This window comes from Stegostoma tigrinum, chromosome 10, assembly GCF_030684315.1.
Source record: "Stegostoma tigrinum isolate sSteTig4 chromosome 10, sSteTig4.hap1, whole genome shotgun sequence".
Lineage (NCBI taxonomy): Eukaryota > Metazoa > Chordata > Chondrichthyes > Orectolobiformes > Stegostomatidae > Stegostoma > Stegostoma tigrinum.
In genome coordinates, this window is record NC_081363.1 from 1,748,143 (window position 1) to 1,766,860 (window position 18,718).

At 51.1% G+C, this 18,718-nt stretch overlaps 1 protein-coding gene across 1 annotated transcript in view; it reads right to left on the bottom strand.

Moving 5' to 3' along the window:
- Positions 1-2,103: 2,103 nt before the first annotated feature.
- LOC132210085 (G patch domain-containing protein 2-like) overlaps positions 2,104-18,718 on the bottom strand; it is a 39,024-nt gene continuing 22,409 nt past the window's right edge. The window contains exons 2-3 of the mRNA XM_059649411.1: positions 3,043-3,728; positions 2,104-2,239 (exon numbers count right to left, since the gene is read on the bottom strand). Coding sequence (XP_059505394.1) covers positions 2,104-2,239; positions 3,043-3,716 — 810 coding nt within the window. The 5' untranslated portion in view covers positions 3,717-3,728. The remainder of the gene's footprint in view (positions 2,240-3,042; positions 3,729-18,718) is intronic.

The following is an 18,718-nucleotide window of genomic DNA, read 5'->3' on the forward strand; positions in this document are numbered from 1 at the left end:
AACCGCAGGAAATGCTACACTTGTCCCCACACCTCCTCCCTCACCCCCATCCCAGGCCCCAAGATGACATTCCACATTAAGCAGAGGTTCACCTGCACATCTGCCAATGTGGTATACTGCATCCACTGTACCCGGTGCGGCTTCCTCTACATTGGGGAAACCAAGCGGAGGCTTGGGGACCGCTTTGCAGAACACCTCCGCTCAGTTCGCAACAAACAACTGCACCTCCCAGTCGCAAACCATTTCCACTCCCCCTCCCATTCTCTTGATGACATGTCCATCATGGGCCTCCTGCACTGCCACAATGATGCCACCCGAAGGTTGCAGGAACAGCAACTCATATTCCGCCTGGGAACCCTGCAGCCATATGGTATCAATGTGGACTTCACCAGTTTCAAAATCTCCCCTTCCCCTACTGCATCCCTAAACCAGCCCAGTTCATCCCCTCCCCCCACTGCACCACACAACCAGCCCAGCTCTTCCCCCCCACCCACTGCATCCCAAAACCAGTCCAACCTGTCTCTGCCTCCCTAACCGGTTCTTCCTCTCACCCATCCCTTCCTCCCACCCCAAGCCGCACCCCCAGCTACCTACTAACCTCATCCCACCTCCTTGACCTGTCCGTCTTCCCCGGACTGACCTATCCCCTCCCTACCTCCCCACCTACACCCTCTCCACCTATCTTCTTTACTCTCCATCTTCGGTCCGCCTCCCCCTCTCTCCCTATTTATTCCAGTTCCCTCCCCCCATCCCCCTCTCTGATGAAGGGTCTAGGCCCGAAACGTCAGCTTTTGTGCTCCTGAGATGCTGCTTGGCCTGCTGTGTTCATCCAGCCTCACATTTTATTATCTTGGAATCTCCAGCATCTGCAGTTCCCATTATCTTGGATTCAGAATTAGTTTGCTCATAGAAGGCAGAGGGTAGTGGTAGCAGGGTGTTGTTCAGGCTGGAGGTCCGTGACAAGTGGTGTTCCGCAGGGATCCAGATTAGGATCTCTGCTGTTTGTGATATATATAAAGGACTTGAATGAAAGGGCAACTAGGGATGGGCAAGAAATGATGGCCAGCCAGCAACATCCACATCCCACAAAGTGAACTGAAAAAAACTATAGATGGGTGAATTAGTAAGCTTGCAGCTGATACAAAGATTGGTAGAATTGTGGATAGTGTAAAAGGTTGTGAAAGGATACAGCAGGATATAGATCAGTTGCAGTTATGATCAGAGAAATAGCAGATGGAGTTTAATCTGGGTAAGAGTCAGGTGCTGCACTTTGGAAATCAAATGTTATAGAAAAGTGTACAGTTAAGGGCAGGACCCTCAACAGCACTGATGTACAGAGGGATCTTGGGGTTCAAACCCATAGTTCCCTGAAAGTGTCCACACAAGCAGATAGGGTGGTAAACAAGGCATATGGCAAGCTTGCCCTTATTGGTTGGGGAACTAAGTAGTCAGATGTCGTGCTGCAGCTTTATAATACTTTGATTAGGCCACACTTAAAGTATTTTGTTCGATTCTGGTTGCCACATTACAGGAAGAATGTGGAGGCTTTGGGCAGGATGCTGCCTGGATTAGAGGGTATGAGCCATAAGGAGAGGCTAGAAGAACGGCGGCGGGGGGGGGGTTGTTTTCTCTTGAGTGGCAGAGGCCGAGGGGAGAGTTGATAGCTTTCTCGGCTTCTATCAGATGCACAGAAAGGGTTGAGGGTCAGAATCTTTGTCCCACAGTTGAAAAGTTTTAAACTAGGGGGTATGTATTTACCCCGTCAGTCTCAACTCCCTTCCTCATTAAAGATCTGTCTGTCTCAGCTTTGAATATACTTAATGACCAAGCTTAGATAGGCCTCGGTAGTGAGGAATTCCAGATTCACTACCCTCTGAGAAGAATTTCCTCCTCATCTCTGTCTGATACAGGCGACCCCTTACTCTCAGACGATGCCCTCTGGTTCTAGACTTGTACACAAGGGGAAGCAATCTTTCTGCAACTACCCTGTCAAGTCTCCCGAGAATCTTCAATAAGGTCATTTCTCATTCTTCTAAACTCCAGTGAGTACAGGCCCAAACTATTCAATCCCTCCTCATAAGGGGAGGCTGTGGCCCAGTGGTGTTATCGCTGGACTCTTAATCCAGAGATTAACAGGGTGGGATCTAAGATGGCACCGACACTGTAACTCGTTGTGAGCTCCCTACAGATCTCAAGGTTCTCAAGAGACGACTGCATAGATGCAGAAGCTCTCGCCTTCCTGAAATACCCAATACACAGGAAATTATCAAGCACCAGAGCATCCAACAGAGTACACCTACTGCTTGCTACCTCCTCAAAGAATCCTAGTAAATGTGTCAGGGCCTGATTCCTCTTTCTTGAGCCCACGCTGACTTGATTATATTATGTATCTCTAAATGCTCTGTAATTACACCCTTGATAATAGACTCAAACATTTCCCAGTAGAATTTAAGGTTTATAATATCCCCACCACCACACAGCGCAGCACTCCCTCTGCGCTGACCCTGTGACAGTACAGCGCTCCCTCTGCGCTGACTCTGCGACAGCATGGCGCTCCCTCAGCACTGACCCTCCGACAGCGGTGCGCTCCCTCAGCACTGACCCTCCGACAGTGCGGCGCTCCCTCAGCACTGACCCTCCGACTGTGCGGCGCTCCATCAGCACTGACCCTCCGACGGTGCGGCCCTCCCTCAGCAATGACCTTCCGACAGTGCCCACTCCCTCAGCACTGACCCTCCGACGGTGCGGCGCTCCCTCAGCACTGACCCTCTGACGGTGCGGCCCTCCCTCAGCACTGACCCTCCGACAGCGGCGTGCTCCCTCAGCACTGACCCTCCGACAGTGCGGCACTCCCTCAGCACCGACCCTCCAATGGTGCGGCGCTCCCTAACAGTGTATGATTCCCTCACAACAGCAATGGAGTGTTGGCCTATGCTCAAACCTTGGAAATGGCTGTGGAACCCCTAAGCCTGTAGTGAGAGTGACAGTCACAGAGTACCAACTGACAGCAGGATGGTTCCTGTGAATCACATTCACTGTTACCTGTCAGTCATGTTCTCATCTGAGGCTTTGTTCTCCTCGGTCTGACAGTCCATCACCTTCTTATGAAGGCCTCCCTCCAGGTGAAGGTTATGGTGGATCGAGCGCCCCTCAGGGCTCAGCCAAGACTCCTCATCAGCTGCTTTGGACAGGCGCTGCTTCTTGTGTTGGCTGGGGGGTTTCAGGGGACACGAGGGAGACTGAGATCCTGGCCTGGGTTCTGACACCTTCAGCTTCTTCTGCAGTGTGGAGCTGACGTCCCCTGCACTGCCTGAGGTCACACGTTTGACTTTGCGTCTTCGCCTGAGTGGCTGGCCCGGGCTATTCTCCGTGAAAGAGTCTGACTCGTGCCAGTTGTGATACTTGCCCTTCAGCGTGACGTTAAGAGAGGAGAGTCGTTTCACCACTGCCCGGTCATCATCAGAGTCAGTGTCCGCTCCGCCAGCAGCCAGCCCCACCTCATCCTGACTGGATTCAGACACCTCGCTGTAGCACCGTGTGTAGTCCAGCGAGTGGTTCGAGTTGGAGCGGCGTTTTCGACCCCTCCGCTTGCGCGCCTGCCGTCTCTGCTGCTGCCGGGGGCACAGGCCAGGCCCATCCCAGATCTCTTCGTCTACACGGTTCTGCTCAGATGTCTCATCAAGGGCAGACGCCAGGTCATGAGCCAGCTCATCCATAGCACAGGGAATCTGGGAAAGACCAGAGAAGGGAACAGCCATTACATAGCCAGCGATACAACACAGGAGACCATTCACCTCCTGCTGCCTGTACTAGCTCACTAGAAGTATTTTAGGAGAGGAAGAAAGCAGACGTTTAAAGCATTGGAATGCACAAACACCAACTTAAAACCAACGCTATAACGCACATGCGAGGAAAACATCGTCAGCTTGTGCAATTCATTGCCGCGGAGTGCAGTGGAGGCCGGGACGTTGGATGTCTTCAAGGCAGAGATCGACAAATTCTTGATCTCAAAAGGAATCAAGGGCTATGGGGAGAGTGCAGGGAAGTGGAGTTGAAATGCCCATCAGCCATGATTTAAATGGTGGAGTGGACTTGATGGGCCGAATGGCCTTACTTCCACTCCTCTGACTTATGGTCTTACTAGAAGAGTGAATCCATGAATCCACAACCCTTACTCTTCCCCAGAGTCATGCCAGACATTCCAATTCCATCCAGAAAATTGCTGTTGAATCGGCCTTGAAGTCCCTTTTAGCAGCACATTCCAGATCACAACTCACTGCATCTTCCTTCAACCTGCTTTGCTCCTGCTGTGTGGAGAGCAATCCCAGTTTCCACAGTCTTGTCCCATTCACTGAAGTGCCCTCATCCTCATCCCCCATTCTCACAAACAGCCCCACACCGTCTCCAACCCCTGACACCTTTCCCAGGTTGGAGCCCACCATTTCTGTCCAGATTCTAACTGAGGCCAAACCTGCCATTGATACACATTAATGTAATTAAAAACATTTACTTTCTACTGACAAAGTCACAGAATACCCTTCTTTACCCTGTCAAAATTGTTCAGAATTTTGAACACCTCAGTGAGGTCATTTCTTAATCTTCTCTGCTCCAAGGAGAATAATCCCAGTCTCTCTAATCTTTCCTTTAAAATTCCTCATTCCTGATACCATTCTGGTTCGTGTCCTTTGCACTTTCTCCAGGGCTTTAACATTCTTTTATCCCAAATGTGTTGTGAACAATGAGTTGTAGAGGTGTAGTGTCACTTCCTTGCTTTATGCCGCTATTTATAAACCTAAAAGGGCCCTATAATCCTGTTTAACAACTGTTTCACGTTGCCTGGTCACCTTCAGAGAATCAGGCACATAAACCCCAAGGTCCCTCTGCTCCAGTATTCCCCTCAAAGTTGTCCTATTGAGCCAGCATTGTCTATCCACACTTTTTCCACTAAAACACATTTCCTCACATTTCTCTACATCGAAATTCTTTTGCCAGCTGCCTGCCTGTTGGGCCCAACTTCTCCATGTCCCTCTGAAGTCACTCAGTATCGTTCTCACTATTTGCCATTCTCTCTAGCTTAGGGTCATCAGCAAATTTAGAGATTTTGCCCCCACATCCACCTCCAAACTGGTTAGATATATCCGAAGAAGCAAGTATCCCAACACTGAACACAACCTTCAACTCAACTGCTCTAAACTCAAGATAAAATTAAACAAGGTACCTTTCTCTCTTAAGAGAACTTTGGACAGACACATGAACAGGGAGTAAAGAAATACACACTATGTGCAGGCAAATGGGATTAGTTCAGAATAGCATCATGGTTGACACAGACATGGTGGGCCGAAGGGCCTGTTCCTGTGCAGTACAGTTTATGTTCTAATTGGTCTCCAGCCTGAGAAATGGCCATCCTTCCCAACCTTTTACATCCTGTTCTTTAGCCACCTTCTAACCCACGCTGCCCCAAAGAGCCATCAGGCCCAAACATTTCTAAGTTGCTATCCGACCTGCGATGTGGCACTATTCCTAATGCATTCTGAAAGTGCAAATATATAACATCCACAGCACCACGCCCATCCACTGCACGTGTCACCCAGACAAAGAACTCAATTAAACTTGTCAGACATGACCTGCCCACGACATGGTGACTGGCAAACATTGACTTGTTTTTCCCTAAGTGTATATTGATCTCTTCATGGCCTCCATCAGCTTTCCTACTAATGATGACAAGGCAGAGGACCATAACATATAGCAGCACAGTGTGCTCCACTGTTCGTTTATGGCCAGTATGTTTCTAAATCCATTGCCCTGCCTTCTCCCTGTAACCCTTGATCCCCTTACTCATCAGGAACCTTCAGGCTACTTCTGTCTTAAATACTCAATGCCTTGGCCTCCACAGCCCTCTGTGACAATGTGCTCCACAGATTCACCACCTTCTGGATGAAGAAATTCCTCCTCATCTCAGTTCTAAAGGGTTGTCCCTTCACTCTGAGGCTGTGCCTGTGGGTCCTAATCTCTCTGACTAGTGGAGAAATCTTCCCCATGTCCACCCTACCCATGCCTCTCACTATTCTGTATGTTTTAATAAGAAGTCCTCCTCAGCCTCCTAAACTCCTTCAGGTACGTATCCAGAGACCTCAACCGCTCTCCCAATATGACAAATGCTTCATTCCTGGGATCGCCTCTGGGCTCCCTCCAACAGCAGCATTTCCTTCCTCAGATATGGTACCCAAAACTGCTTAAAATATTCCAAAGTAAACCTGACCAAAGCCTTATACAGCCTTGTGCATCCCTGCTCTTGTATCCTAGCCCTCTTGAACTGAATGCTAACACTGCATTTGCCTTCCTAGCTGCCAGCTGAACCTCCTTGCTGGGATCCTGCTAAACTTTTAGAAGATGGCTGTACCAGATCGTATGACATTTTGTGAGCTGTCTGAAGCAGATCTTATTCTTACATGTCACAGTCATTCTGCTGCTATGTCCATCAGAATTACCAACAACGTTCTCTCAGGTTTGTCTAACCAATGTTGGAACCGCAAGCCCAGAGGGACCAGGGGTCTACTGTACTCCCGCAAGCCTGGCTCCTTGTGGAAATCTGGGAACATGGTCTGACCGATGCGGGGACAGGGCCTGACCCCACAATTAGCTGACATTGAGGAGGCCCGACCAAACCAACCACAAGAACCCCATGGGGCAGTCAGGGCTGTGACTGGTGGCTGGGAACCCGCGAGGAGCACAGACTTACTTCAGCAACACTGCGGATTGACTGGGGACAGCCGCCTACCCAGGAAACCTGGGAGACACACCAGATGTCAGGTAAGACTGAAACTTCAGGGTTTCAAGCTCCATCTGCCCCTCCTCCCCAGCATGTTGCTGGCAAATGTTCAAACCATTGAAAACAATTAAAGCTCGATTCACCTTGCAAAGGGAATTGAGAGATTGCTGTGTGCTCTGTCCCATAGAGGCATGGCTCCCTCCTGCTACACCTGAGGGTGCTTTACAACCTGAGGGTTTCTAGTTCACTGTACAATCTGGCTGGTGTCCCAGGGCAAGTCAAGGGATGGAGGGGTTTACTTCCACATCTACACCTCGTGGTGATCCTGCTGCTCCCTGGACCTAGAATATCTTACAGTAAAGTGATGTCCTTACTACCTGCTGTGTGAGCTCACCCCTGCCACACTGACCGCGGTCTACATCCCAACCCATGTGGAAGTGACAGTACTCTTGACAAAGTATACAATTCGACAGACCACAGACAGAATACCCTGAGTCCATCACAGCCAGTAACTTCAACACGGCCACCCACAGGAACATGCTACCAAAATACCATCAACATCGCCACTGTCCCACCAGAGATCCCAATATCCTCGACCACTTCTGTACAACCGAAGGCACCAACCACTCCATCAATCGATCACAATGCTGTGCACTTCCTCCCGGCTGACAGACAGAAACTGAAGTGCGAGGGCCCAGTACAGAAAGTAGTGCTGTGCTATTGTGAGGTAATGGAAGGGCTTCTATGGAACTGCTTCGAGTCCATTTTCATAAACGTAGCAACAAGTCTAAAGGAGCACGCCCCTCCTGTTATAGACTTCATTAGTAAATGTGTAGAAGACAGCATGTGGAAGAAGTTAGTTCTAACCTTCTCCAACCAAAAACCCTGGATGAACCAGGAGCTTCGCTCCCTGCTGAAGTGCAGATCGGAGGTGTACAAGTTGGGCAACCCCAGCCTATACAGGAAACCCAGGAATGGCATTCACAAAGACAGCAGAGACGCCAAGAGGCAATACTAAATTCAGCTTGAGACCTAGACCAACCTCATGGACTTTGCCAATGTGGCAAGGCTTACACCATGTAAACTGCTCCAAGCGATATAATTCCAAGTCAGGATGGTGGGTGACTTGGAGGGGGTGGTATTCCCATATGTCTGATGCCCTTGCCCTTCTGGATGGAAGCGGTCGTGCATTTTGAAGGTGCTGTGAGGATCTTTGGTGAATTTCTGCAGTGCATCCTGTAGATGGTACAAACTGCTGCTGAGTGTCGGTGGTGGGGGGAGTGGGATGTTTGTGGATGTGGTGCCAATCAAGCGGCTGCTTTATCCTGGAAGGTGTCAAGCTTCTTGAGTGTTGTTGGGGCTGCACCCATCCAGGCAAGTGGGGAGTATTCCATCACACTCCTGACTTGTGCCTTGTAGATGGTGGACAGGCTTTGGGGAGTCAGGAGGTGAGTTACTCCCGGCAGGGTTCCCAGCTTCTGGCCTGTTCTTGCCGCCCCTGTGTTAATGTGGTGAGTCCAGTTGAGTTTCTGGTCAATGGTAACCCCCAGGATGTTGATGGTGGGGGATTCAGTGATGGTAACACTATAGAATGTCAAGGAGCGGTGATCAGATGGTCTCTTATTGGTGATGGTCATAGCCTGGCAGTTGTGTGGCGTGAATATCACTTTCCCCTTGCCATCCCAAGCCTGGATATTGTCCAGATCATGCTCCTTTTGAACATGGACTGCTTCAGTACCTGAGGAGTCATGAATGGTGCTGAACATTGTGCAATCATCAGCGAACATCCCCACTTCTGACCTTATGACGGAGGGAAGGTCACTGATGAAGCAGCTGAAAATGGATGGGCCGGGGACATTTCCCTGAGGAAGTTGTACCAAAGAAGTCAATCAGAGTGTTCCCCAACTGGAAACCTTGGATGAACCAGGAAATCAACTCCCTACTGAAGACCAGGCATGCAGCATTCAAGTCGGGTGACCTAGACCAATACTGGAAATCCAGATATGACCTCCGCAAAGCCATCAGGGAGGCCAAGAAGCAGTGCCAGACCAAGTCAGAGGCCCAGACCTGCCAAACAGATCCCTGATGTCTATGGCAAAACTTGAACGACTTTACGGGATACAAAATGAAACAGCATAAGATAGCGGACAACGATGCATCCCTCCCTGACATGCTCAATGCTTTCTATGCTCCGTTTGAGCAGAATACCACCAGCATGGCAACTCCTGCCCCAACAGCCTGAGGCACACCTGTTCTGTCTATCGCTCTTCAGAAGTCAGATCAGTCTTCCTGAGAGTCAACCCAAGGAAAATGATGGGCCCAGTTGGTGTCCCCGGTCAAGCATTCAGATCCTGCGCATTCCTGGACATCTTCAACTTCTCCCTCCTACAAGCCGAAGTGCCCACCTGCTTCAAGAAGACCACCATCCCCGTACTAGAGAAAGCACATGCAGTGTGCCTTAATGACTAACGTCCAATAGCTCTGACTTCAATAAACATGAGGTGCTTTGAGATGCTGGTCATGGCCACCATCAAGTCCAAGCTCTCAACCTGCCTCAATCCCCTACAGTCTGCCTACCAACATAACAGATCCACAGAGGATGCCATTTCTCTGGCCCTGCACTCATCCCTGGAACATCTGGATAACAAAGACTCCTGTGTCAGGCACCTGCTCGTTGAGTACAGCCCTGCCTTCAACATCATAATTCCAAACAAACTCATCTCTACCCTCCAAGACCTAGTTCCCAGCTCCCCCCTCTAACTGGATCCTCAACTTCCTGATCCACAGGCCACAATCAGCAAGGATAAACAAAAACACCTCCTCCACAATGGTCCTCAACACTGGTTCCCTACTGTACTCCTTATACATTCATGGCAGCATGTCTTCAAAGTTCTCGATTTTCATCGATGCACCAGAGAAAGCGTCCATCAGGATGCATCAAGACTTTGTACAGCAACTGCTCTTCCTAAAACTACAAGAAACTAGAGAGTTGTGAACACAGCCCAGACCTGCACACAAACCAGCCTTCCTTACACTAACGCCGCCTATATTTCCGCACTGCCCCAGGTAAACAGCCCACTTAATCAAAGATCCCTCCCACCCTGGTTATAGTTTCTGCCACCCTCTTCCATTGGGCAGGAGGTATAAAAATTTGAATACACGTATAAACAGATCAAGAACAGCTTCTGCCTTGGTGATAGCAGGCTTTTAAACGAATATCTCCAATGTTAGTTCTGATCTCGTTCTCTCTGCACTTTATCTGTGACTGTCATACTGTATTCTGCACTCTGTTCTGGCAGCCTGATGCACTTGGTACGGAACGATCTGGATATATCGCGCACTAAACAGCACTTTGCACTGTACCTCGATACGTGACAATAAATTAAATCAAAACCCACACATTAACCTTAAGAGAATCCTGAATGGAGACTCCCAAGCCCCCTTGTGCATCAGATTCCCAACGCCTTTCCCCATTGCCGACTCTCCCAACATGCCCAACTACTTAATAAAAACTGAAAGAACTGCGGATGGTGTAAATCAGGAAGAAAAAACCAGCCAGCTTGCCTGTAGCAGTTCTGACGAAGCGTCACCGGACTCAAAACATTAACTCGGTTTTTTTCCTTCACAAATGCTCTCTCTCTATCTATATCGATCCCAGTCTCTCTCTCTCTCTATCCCAATCACCCTCTCTCTCTCACTATCCCAATCTCCCTTTCCCTTGCTATCACAGTCACTCTCTCTCTCTCTCCCTATCCCAGTCTCTCTCTCTGTCTCTCTGTCTCTCTCTCTCTCTAACCCAGTCTTTCTCTCTCTCTCTCTATCCCAGTCGCACTCTCTCTCTCTCTCTCTCTATCCCAGTCTCTCTCTCTCTCTCTCTCTCTAACCCAGTCTCTCTCTCTATCCCAGTCGCGCTCTCTCTCTCTCTCTCTCTCTCTCTCTCTCTATCCCAGTCGCGCTCCCTCTCTCTCTACCCCAGTCTCTCTCTCTCTCTATCCCAGTGTCTCTCTCTCTCTCTCTCTCTCTCTATCCCTCTATCCCAGTCTCTCTCTCACTCTCTATCCCAGTCGCGCTCTCTCTCTCTCTATCCCAGTAGCGCTCATCCTCTCTCTCTCTCTCTCTCTCAGTTGCGCTCATCCTCTATCTATCCCAGTCGCCCTCTGTGTCTCTCTCTCTATCCCAGTCGCTCTCTCTCTCTCTCTCTCTCTATCCCAGTCTCTCTCTCTCTCTATCCCTCTACCCCAGTCTCTCTCTCTCTCTCTATCCCAGTCGCTCTCGCTCTCTCACTCTATCCTAGTCGCTGTCTCTCTCTCTATGCCACTCGCGCTCTCACTATCTCTATCACAGTCGCTCTGTCTCTCTCTCTATCCCAGTCTCTCTCTCTCTCTCTATCGCAGTCGCGCTCTCTCTCTCTCTCTCTCTATCCCAGTAGCGTTCATCCTCTCTCTCTCTCAGTTGCGCTCATCCCCTCTCTCTCTATCCCAGTCTCTCTCTCTCTCTATCCCAGTCCCTCTCTCTCTCTCTATCCCAGTTGCGCTCCCTCTCTCTCTACCCCAGTCTCTCTCTATCTCTCTCTCTAACCCACTCTCTCTCTCTCTCTATCCCAGTCTCTCTCTCTCTCTCTCTCTATCCCAGTCTCTCTCTCACTCTCTATTCCAGTCGCGCTCTCTCTCGCTCTCTATCCCAGTCGGGCTCTCTCTCTCTCTATCCCAGTAGCGCTCATCCTCTCTCTCTCTCTCAGTTGCGCTCATCCTCTCTCTATCCCAGTCGCCCTCTGTGTCTCTCTCTCTATCCCAGTCGCTCTCTCTCTCTCTCTATCCCTCTATCCCAGTCTCTCTCTCTCTCTCTCTATCCCTCGACCCCAGTCTCTCTCTCTCTCTCTCTATCCCAGTCGCTCTCGCTCTCTCACTCTATCCCAGTCGCTGTCTCTCTCTCTATGCCAGTCACACTCTCACTAACTCTATCACAGTCGCTCTGTCTCTCTCTCTATGCCAGTCGCGCTCTCACTAACTCTATCACAGTCGCTCTGTCTCTCTCTCTATGCCAGTCGCGCTCTCACTAACTCTATCACAGTCGCTCTGTCTCTCTCTCTATCCCAGTCTCTCTCTCTCTCTCTATCACAGTCGCGTACTCTCTCTCTCTCTATCCCAGTCGCGTTCTCTCTCTCTATCCCAGTCGCTCTCACTCTCTCTCTCTCTATCCCAGTCTCTCTCTCTCTCTCTCTCTCTCTCTATCCCAGTCGCGCTCTCTCTCTATCCCATTCGCTCTCTCCCTCTCTCTCTATCCCAGTCACGCTCTCTCTCTCTCTCTATATCCCAGTCTCTCTCTCTCTATCCCAGTCGCGCTCTCTCTCTATCCCATTCGCTCTCACCCTCTCTCTCTATCCCAGTCACGCTCTCTCTCTCTCTCTATATCTCAGTCTCTCTCTCTCTATCCCAGTCGCTCTCGCTCTCTGACTCTATCTCAGTCGCTCTCTCTCTCACTCTCTCGCTCTCTCTATTCCAGTCGCGCGCTCTCTCTCTCAGTCTCTATTCCAGGCACGCTCTCTCTCTCTCTCTATCCCAGGCGCACGCGCTCTCTCTCTCTCTCTCTATCCCAGTCTCTCTCTCTCTCTCTATACCTCTACACCAGTCTCCCTCTCTCTCTCTCTATATCCCAGTCGCTCTCGCTCTCTCACTCTATCCCAGTTGCTGTCTCTCTCTCTCTCTATCCCAGTCTCTCTCTCTCTCTCTCTCTCTCTATCCCAGTCTCTCTCTCTCTCTCTATCCCAGTCGCGCTCTCTCTCTATCCCATTCGCTCTCTCCCTCTCTCTCTATCCCAGTCACGCTCTCTCTCTCTCTCTCTCTATATCCCAGTCTCTCTCTCTCTCTCTCTCTATCCCAGTCGCTCTCGCTCTCTGGCTCTATCCCAGTCGCTCTCTCTCTCTCTCTCTCGCTCTCTCTATTCCAGTCGCGCGCTCTCTCTCTCAGTCTCTATTCCAGGCACGCTCTCTCTCTCTCTATCCCAGGCGCACGCGCTCTCTCTCTCTCTCTATCCCAGTCGCGCTGTCTCTCTCTCTCTATCCCAGTCGCGCTCTCTCTCTCTCTCTATCCCAGTCTCTCTCTCTGTATCACAGTCACTCGCTCTCTCTCTCTATCCCAGTCGTGCTCTCTCTCTCTCTATCCCAGTCGCGCGCTCTCTCTCCCTCTATCCCAGTCACGCTCTCGCTCTCTCTCTCTCTCTATCCCAGTCGCGCGCTCTCTCTATCCCATTCGCTCTCTCTCTCTCTCTCTAATCCAGTCACGCTCTCTCACAATCTCTATATCCCAGTCTCTCTCTCTCTCTCACTCTCTCTATCCCAGTCGCCCTCTGTGTCTCTCTCTCTATCCCAGTCGCGCTCTCTCTCTCTCTCTATCCCTCTATCCCAGTCTCTCTCTCTCTCTATCCCTCTACCCCAGTCTCTCTCTCTCTCTATCCCAGTCGCTCTCGCTCTCTCACTCTATCCCAGTCGCTGTCTCTCTCTCTATGCCAGTCGCACTCTCACTAACTCTATCACAGTCGCTCTGTCTCTCTCTCTATCCCAGTCTCTCTCTCTCTCTCTCTATCACAGTCGCGTTCTCTCTCTCTCTCTATCCCAGTCGCGCTCTCTCTCTCTATCCGTCGCTCTCACTCTCTCTCTCTACCCCAGTCTCTCTCTCTCTCTATCCCAGTCGCTCTCGCTCTCTGACTCTATCCCAGTCGCTCTCTCTCTCTCTCTCTATTCCAGTCACGCGCTCTCTCTCTCAGTCTCTATCCCAGTCACGCTCTCTCTCTCTCTCTATATCCCAGTCTCTCTCTCTCTCTCTCTCTCTATCCCAGTCGCTCTCGCTCTCTGACTCTATCCCAGTCGCTCTCGCTCTCTCTCTCTATTCCAGTCACGCGCTCTCTCTCTCAGTCTCTATTCCAGGCATGCTCTCTCTCTCTCTATCCCAGGCGCACACGTTCTCTCTCTCTCTCTATCCCAGTCACGCTCTCTCTCTCTCTCTCTATCCCAGTTGCCCTGTCTCTCTCTCTCTATCCCAGTCGCTCTCTCTCTCTCTCTATCCCTCTATCCCAGTCTCTCTCTCTCTCTATCCCTCTACCCCAGTCTCTCTCTCTCTCTCTCTATCCCTCTATCCCAGTCTCTCTCTCTCTCTATCCCTCTACCCCAGTCTCTCTCTCTCTCTCTCTATCACAGTCGCTCTGTCTCTCTCTCTATGCCAGTCGCACTCTCTCTCTCTATCACAGTCGCGTTCTCTCTCTCTCTCTCTATCCCAGTCACGCTCTCTCTCTCTATCCCAGTCGCGCTGTCTCTCTCTCTCTATCCCAGTCGCGCTCTCTCTCTCTCTATCCCAGTCTCTCTCTCTGTATCACAGTCACTCGCTCTCTCTCTCTATCCCAGTCGCGCTCTCTCTCTCTCTATCCCAGTCGCGCGCTCTCTCTCTCTCTATCCCAGTCTCTCTCTCTCTCTCTCCCATTCGCCCTCTGTGTCTCTCTCTCTATCCCAGTCGCTCTCGCTCTCTCACTCTATCCCAGTCGCTGTCTCTCTCTCTATGCCAGTCGCGCTCTCACTATCTCTATCACAGTCGCTCTGTCTCTCTCTCTATCCCAGTCTCTCTCTCTCTCTCTCTCTATCACAGTCGCGCTCTCTCTCTCTCTCTCTCTCTCTATCCCAGTAGCGCTCATCCTCTCTCTATCCCAGTCTCTCTCTCTCTCTATCCCAGTCCCTCTCTCTCTCTCTATCCCAGTTGCGCTCCCTCTCTCTCTACCCCAGTCTCTCTCTCTAACCCAGTCTCTCTCTCTCTCTATCCCAGTCTCTCTCTCTCTCTCTATCCCAGTCTCTCTCTCTCTCTCTATTCCAGTCGCGCTCTCTCTCTCTCTCTCGCTCTCTATCCCAGTCGGGCTCTCTCTCTCTCTATCCCAGTAGCGCTCATCCTCTCTCTCTCTCTCAGTTGCGCTCATCCTCTCTCTATCCCAGTCGCCCTCTGTGTCTCTCTCTCTATCCCAGTCGCTCTCTCTCTCTCTCTATCCCTCTATCCCAGTCTCTCTCTCTCTCTATCCCTCTACCCCAGTCTCTCTCTCTCTCTCTCTCTATCCCAGTCGCTCTCGCTCTCTCACTCTATCCCAGTCGCTGTCTCTCTCTCTATCCCAGTCGCTCTCGCTCTCTCACTCTATCCCAGTCGCTGTCTCTCTCTCTATCCCAGTCTCTCTCTCTCTCTCTCTCTCTATCACAGTCGCGCGCTCTCTCTCTCTCTCTCTATCCCAGTAGCGCTCATCCTCTCTCTCTCTCAGTTGCGCTCATCCCCTCTCTCTCTATCCCAGTCTCTCTCTCTCTCTATCCCAGTCCCTCTCTCTCTCTATCCCAGTCCCTCTCTCTCTCTCTCTCTATCCCAGTTGCGCTCCCTCTCTCTCTACCCCAGTCTCTCTCTATCTCTATCTCTAACCCAGTCTCTCTCTCTCTCTATCCCAGTCTCTCTCTCTCTCTCTCTCTCTCTCTCTCTCTCTCTATCCCAGTCTCTCTCTCACTCTCTATCCCAGTCGGGCTCTCTCTCTCTCTATCCCAGTTGTGCTCATCCTCTCTCTATCCCAGTCGCCCTGTGTCTCTCTCTCTATCCCAGTCGCTCTCTCTCTCTATCCCTCTATCCCAGTCTCTCTCTCTCTCTATCCCTCGACCCCAGTCTCTCTCTCTCTCTCTCTCTATCCCAGTCGCTCTCACTCTCTCGCTCTATCCCAGTCGCTGTCTCTCTCTCTATGCCAGTCACACTCTCACTAACTCTATCACAGTCGCTCTGTCTCTCTCTCTATCCCAGTCGCACTCTCACTAACTCTATCACAGTCGCTCTGTCTCTCTCTCTATCCCAGTCTCTCTCTCTCTCTCTATCACAGTCGCGTTCTCTCTCTCTCTCTATCACAGTCGCTCTCACTCTCTCTCTCTCTATCCCAGTCTCTCTCTCTCTCTCTATCCCAGTCGCGCTCTCACTAACTCTATCACAGTCGCTCTGTCTCTCTCTCACTATCCCAGTCGCTCTCACTCTCTCTATCCCAGTCTCTCTCTCTCTCTCTCTCTCTATCCCAGTCGCGCTCTCTCTCTATCCCATTCGCTCTCTCCCTCTCTCTCTATCCCAGTCACGCTCTCTCTCTCTCTCTATCCCAGTCGCGCTCTCTCTATCCCATTCGCTCTCACCCTCTCTCTCTATCCCAGTCGCTCTCTCTCTCTCTCTCTCTATCCCAGTCTCTCTCTCTCTCTATCCCTCTACCCCAGTCTCTCTCTCTCTCTCTATCCCAGTCGCTCTCGCTCTCTCACTCTATCCCAGTCGCTGTCTCTCTCTCTATGCCAGTCGCGCTCTCACTATCTCTATCACAGTCGCTCTGTCTCTCTCTCTATCCCAGTCTCTCTCTCTCTCTCTCTATCACAGTCACGCTCTCTCTCTCTCTCTCTCTCTCTATCCCAGTAGCGCTCATCCTCTCTCTCTCTCAGTTGCGCTCATCCCCTCTCTCTCTATCCCAGTCTCTCTCTCTCTCTATCCCAGTCCCTCTCTCTCTCTCTATCCCAGTTGCGCTCCCTCTCTCTCTACCCCAGTCTCTCTCTCTAACCCAGTCTCTCTCTCTCTCTCTATCCCAGTCTCTCTCTCTCTCTCTATCCCAGTCTCTCTCTCTCTCTCTCTATTCCAGTCGCGCTCTCTCTCTCTCTCTCGCTCTCTATCCCAGTCGGGCTCTCTCTCTCTCTATCCCAGTAGCGCTCATCCTCTCTCTCTCTCTCTCTCAGTTGCGCTCATCCTCTCTCTATCCCAGTCGCCCTCTGTGTCTCTCTCTCTATCCCAGTCGCTCTCTCTCTCTCTCTCTATCCCTCTATCCCAGTCTCTCTCTCTCTCTATCCCTCTACCCCAGTCTCTCTCTCTCTCTATCCCAGTCGCTCTCGCTCTCTCACTCTATCCCAGTCGCTGTCTCTCTCTCTATCCCAGTCTCTCTCTCTCTCTCTCTCTCTATCACAGTCGCGGTCTCTCTCTCTCTCTCTATCCCAGTAGCGCTCATCCTCTCTCTCTCTCAGTTGCGCTCATCCCCTCTCTCTCTATCCCAGTCTCTCTCTCTCTCTCTATCCCAGTCCCTCTCTCTCTCTCTCTCTATCCCAGTTGCGCTCCCTCTCTCTCTACCCCAGTCTCTCTCTATCTCTCTCTCTAACCCAGTCTCTCTCTCTCTCTATCCCAGTCTCTCTCTCTCTCTCTCTCTCTCTCTCTCTCTCTATCCCAGTCTCTCTCTCACTCTCTATCCCAGTCGGGCTCTCTCTCTCTCTATCCCAGTAGCGCTCATCCTCTCTCTCTCTCTCTCAGTTGCGCTCATCCTCTCTCTATCCCAGTCGCCCTGTGTCTCTCTCTCTATCCCAGTCGCTCTCTCTCTCTATCCCTCTATCCCAGTCTCTCTCTCTCTCTATCCCTCGACCCCAGTCTCTCTCTCTCTCTCTCTCTATCCCAGTCGCTCTCGATCTCTCACTCTATCACAGTCGCTCTGTCTCTCTCTCTATGCCAGTCGCACTCTCACTAACTCTATCACAGTCGCTCTGTCTCTCTCTATCCCAGTCTCTCTCTCTCTCTCTATCACAGTCGCGTTCTCTCTCTCTATCCCAGTCGCTCTCACTCTCTCTCTCTCTATCCCAGTCTCTCTCTCTCTCTCTCTCTATCCCAGTCGCGCTCTCTCTCTCTCTCTATGCCAGTCGCACTCTCACTAACTCTATCACAGTCGCTCTGTCTCTCTCTCTCTATCCCAGTCTCTCTCTCTCTCTCTATCCCAGTCTCTCTCTCTCTCTCTCTCTCTATCACAGTCGCGTTCTCTCTCTCTATCCCAGTCGCTCTCACTCTCTCTATCCCAGTCTCTCTCTCTCTCTCTCTCTCTCTCTCTATCCCAGTCGCGCTCTCTCTCTATCCCATTCGCTCTCTCCCTCTCTCTCTATCCCAGTCACGCTCTCTCTCTCTCTCTCTATATCCCAGTCTCTCTCTCTCTCTATCCCAGTCGCGCTCTCTCTATCCCATTCGCTCTCACCCTCTCTCTCTATCCCAGTCACGCTCTCTCTCTCTCTCTCTATATCCCAGTCTCTCTATCCCAGTCGCTCTCGCTCTCTGACTCTATCTCAGTCGCTCTCTCTCTCTCGCTCTCTCTATTCCAGTCGCGCGCTCTCTCTCTCAGTCTCTATTCCAGGCACGCTCTCTCTCTCTCTCTATCCCAGGCGCACGCGCGCTCTCTCTCTCTCTATCCCAGTCTCTCTCTCTCTCTATACCTCTACACCAGTCTCCCTCTCTCTCTCTCTATCCCAGTCGCTCTCTCTCTCTCTCTCTATCCCAGTCTCTCTCTCTCTCTATCCCTCTACCCCAGTCTCTCTCTCTCTCTCTATCCCAGTCGCTCTCGCTCTCTCACTCTATCCCAGTCGCCCTGTGTCTCTCTCTCTATGCCAGTCGCACTCTCACTAACTCTATCACAGTCGCTCTGTCTCTCTCTCTATCCCAGTCTCTCTCTCTCTCTCTCTATCCCAGTCGCTGTCTCTCTCTCTCTCTATCACAGTCGCTCTCACTCTCTCTATCCCAGTCTCTCTCTCTCTCTCTCTCTCTATCCCAGTCGCGCTCTCTCTCTATCCCATTCGCTCTCTCCCTCTCTCTCTATCCCAGTCACGCTCTCTCTCTCTCTCTCTCTCTATATCCCAGTCTCTCTCTCTCTCTATCCCAGTCGCGCTCTCTCTATCCCATTCGCTCTCACCCTCTCTCTCTATCCCAGTCACGCTCTCTCTCTATATCCCAGTCTCTCTCTCTCTCTCTCTCTCTATCCCAGTCGCGCTCTCTCTATCCCATTCGCTCTCACCCTCTCTCTCTATCCCAGTCACGCTCTCTCTCTCTCTCTATATCCCAGTCTCTCTCTCTCTCTCTCTCTCTATCCCAGTCGCGCTCTCTCTATCCCATTCGCTCTCACCCT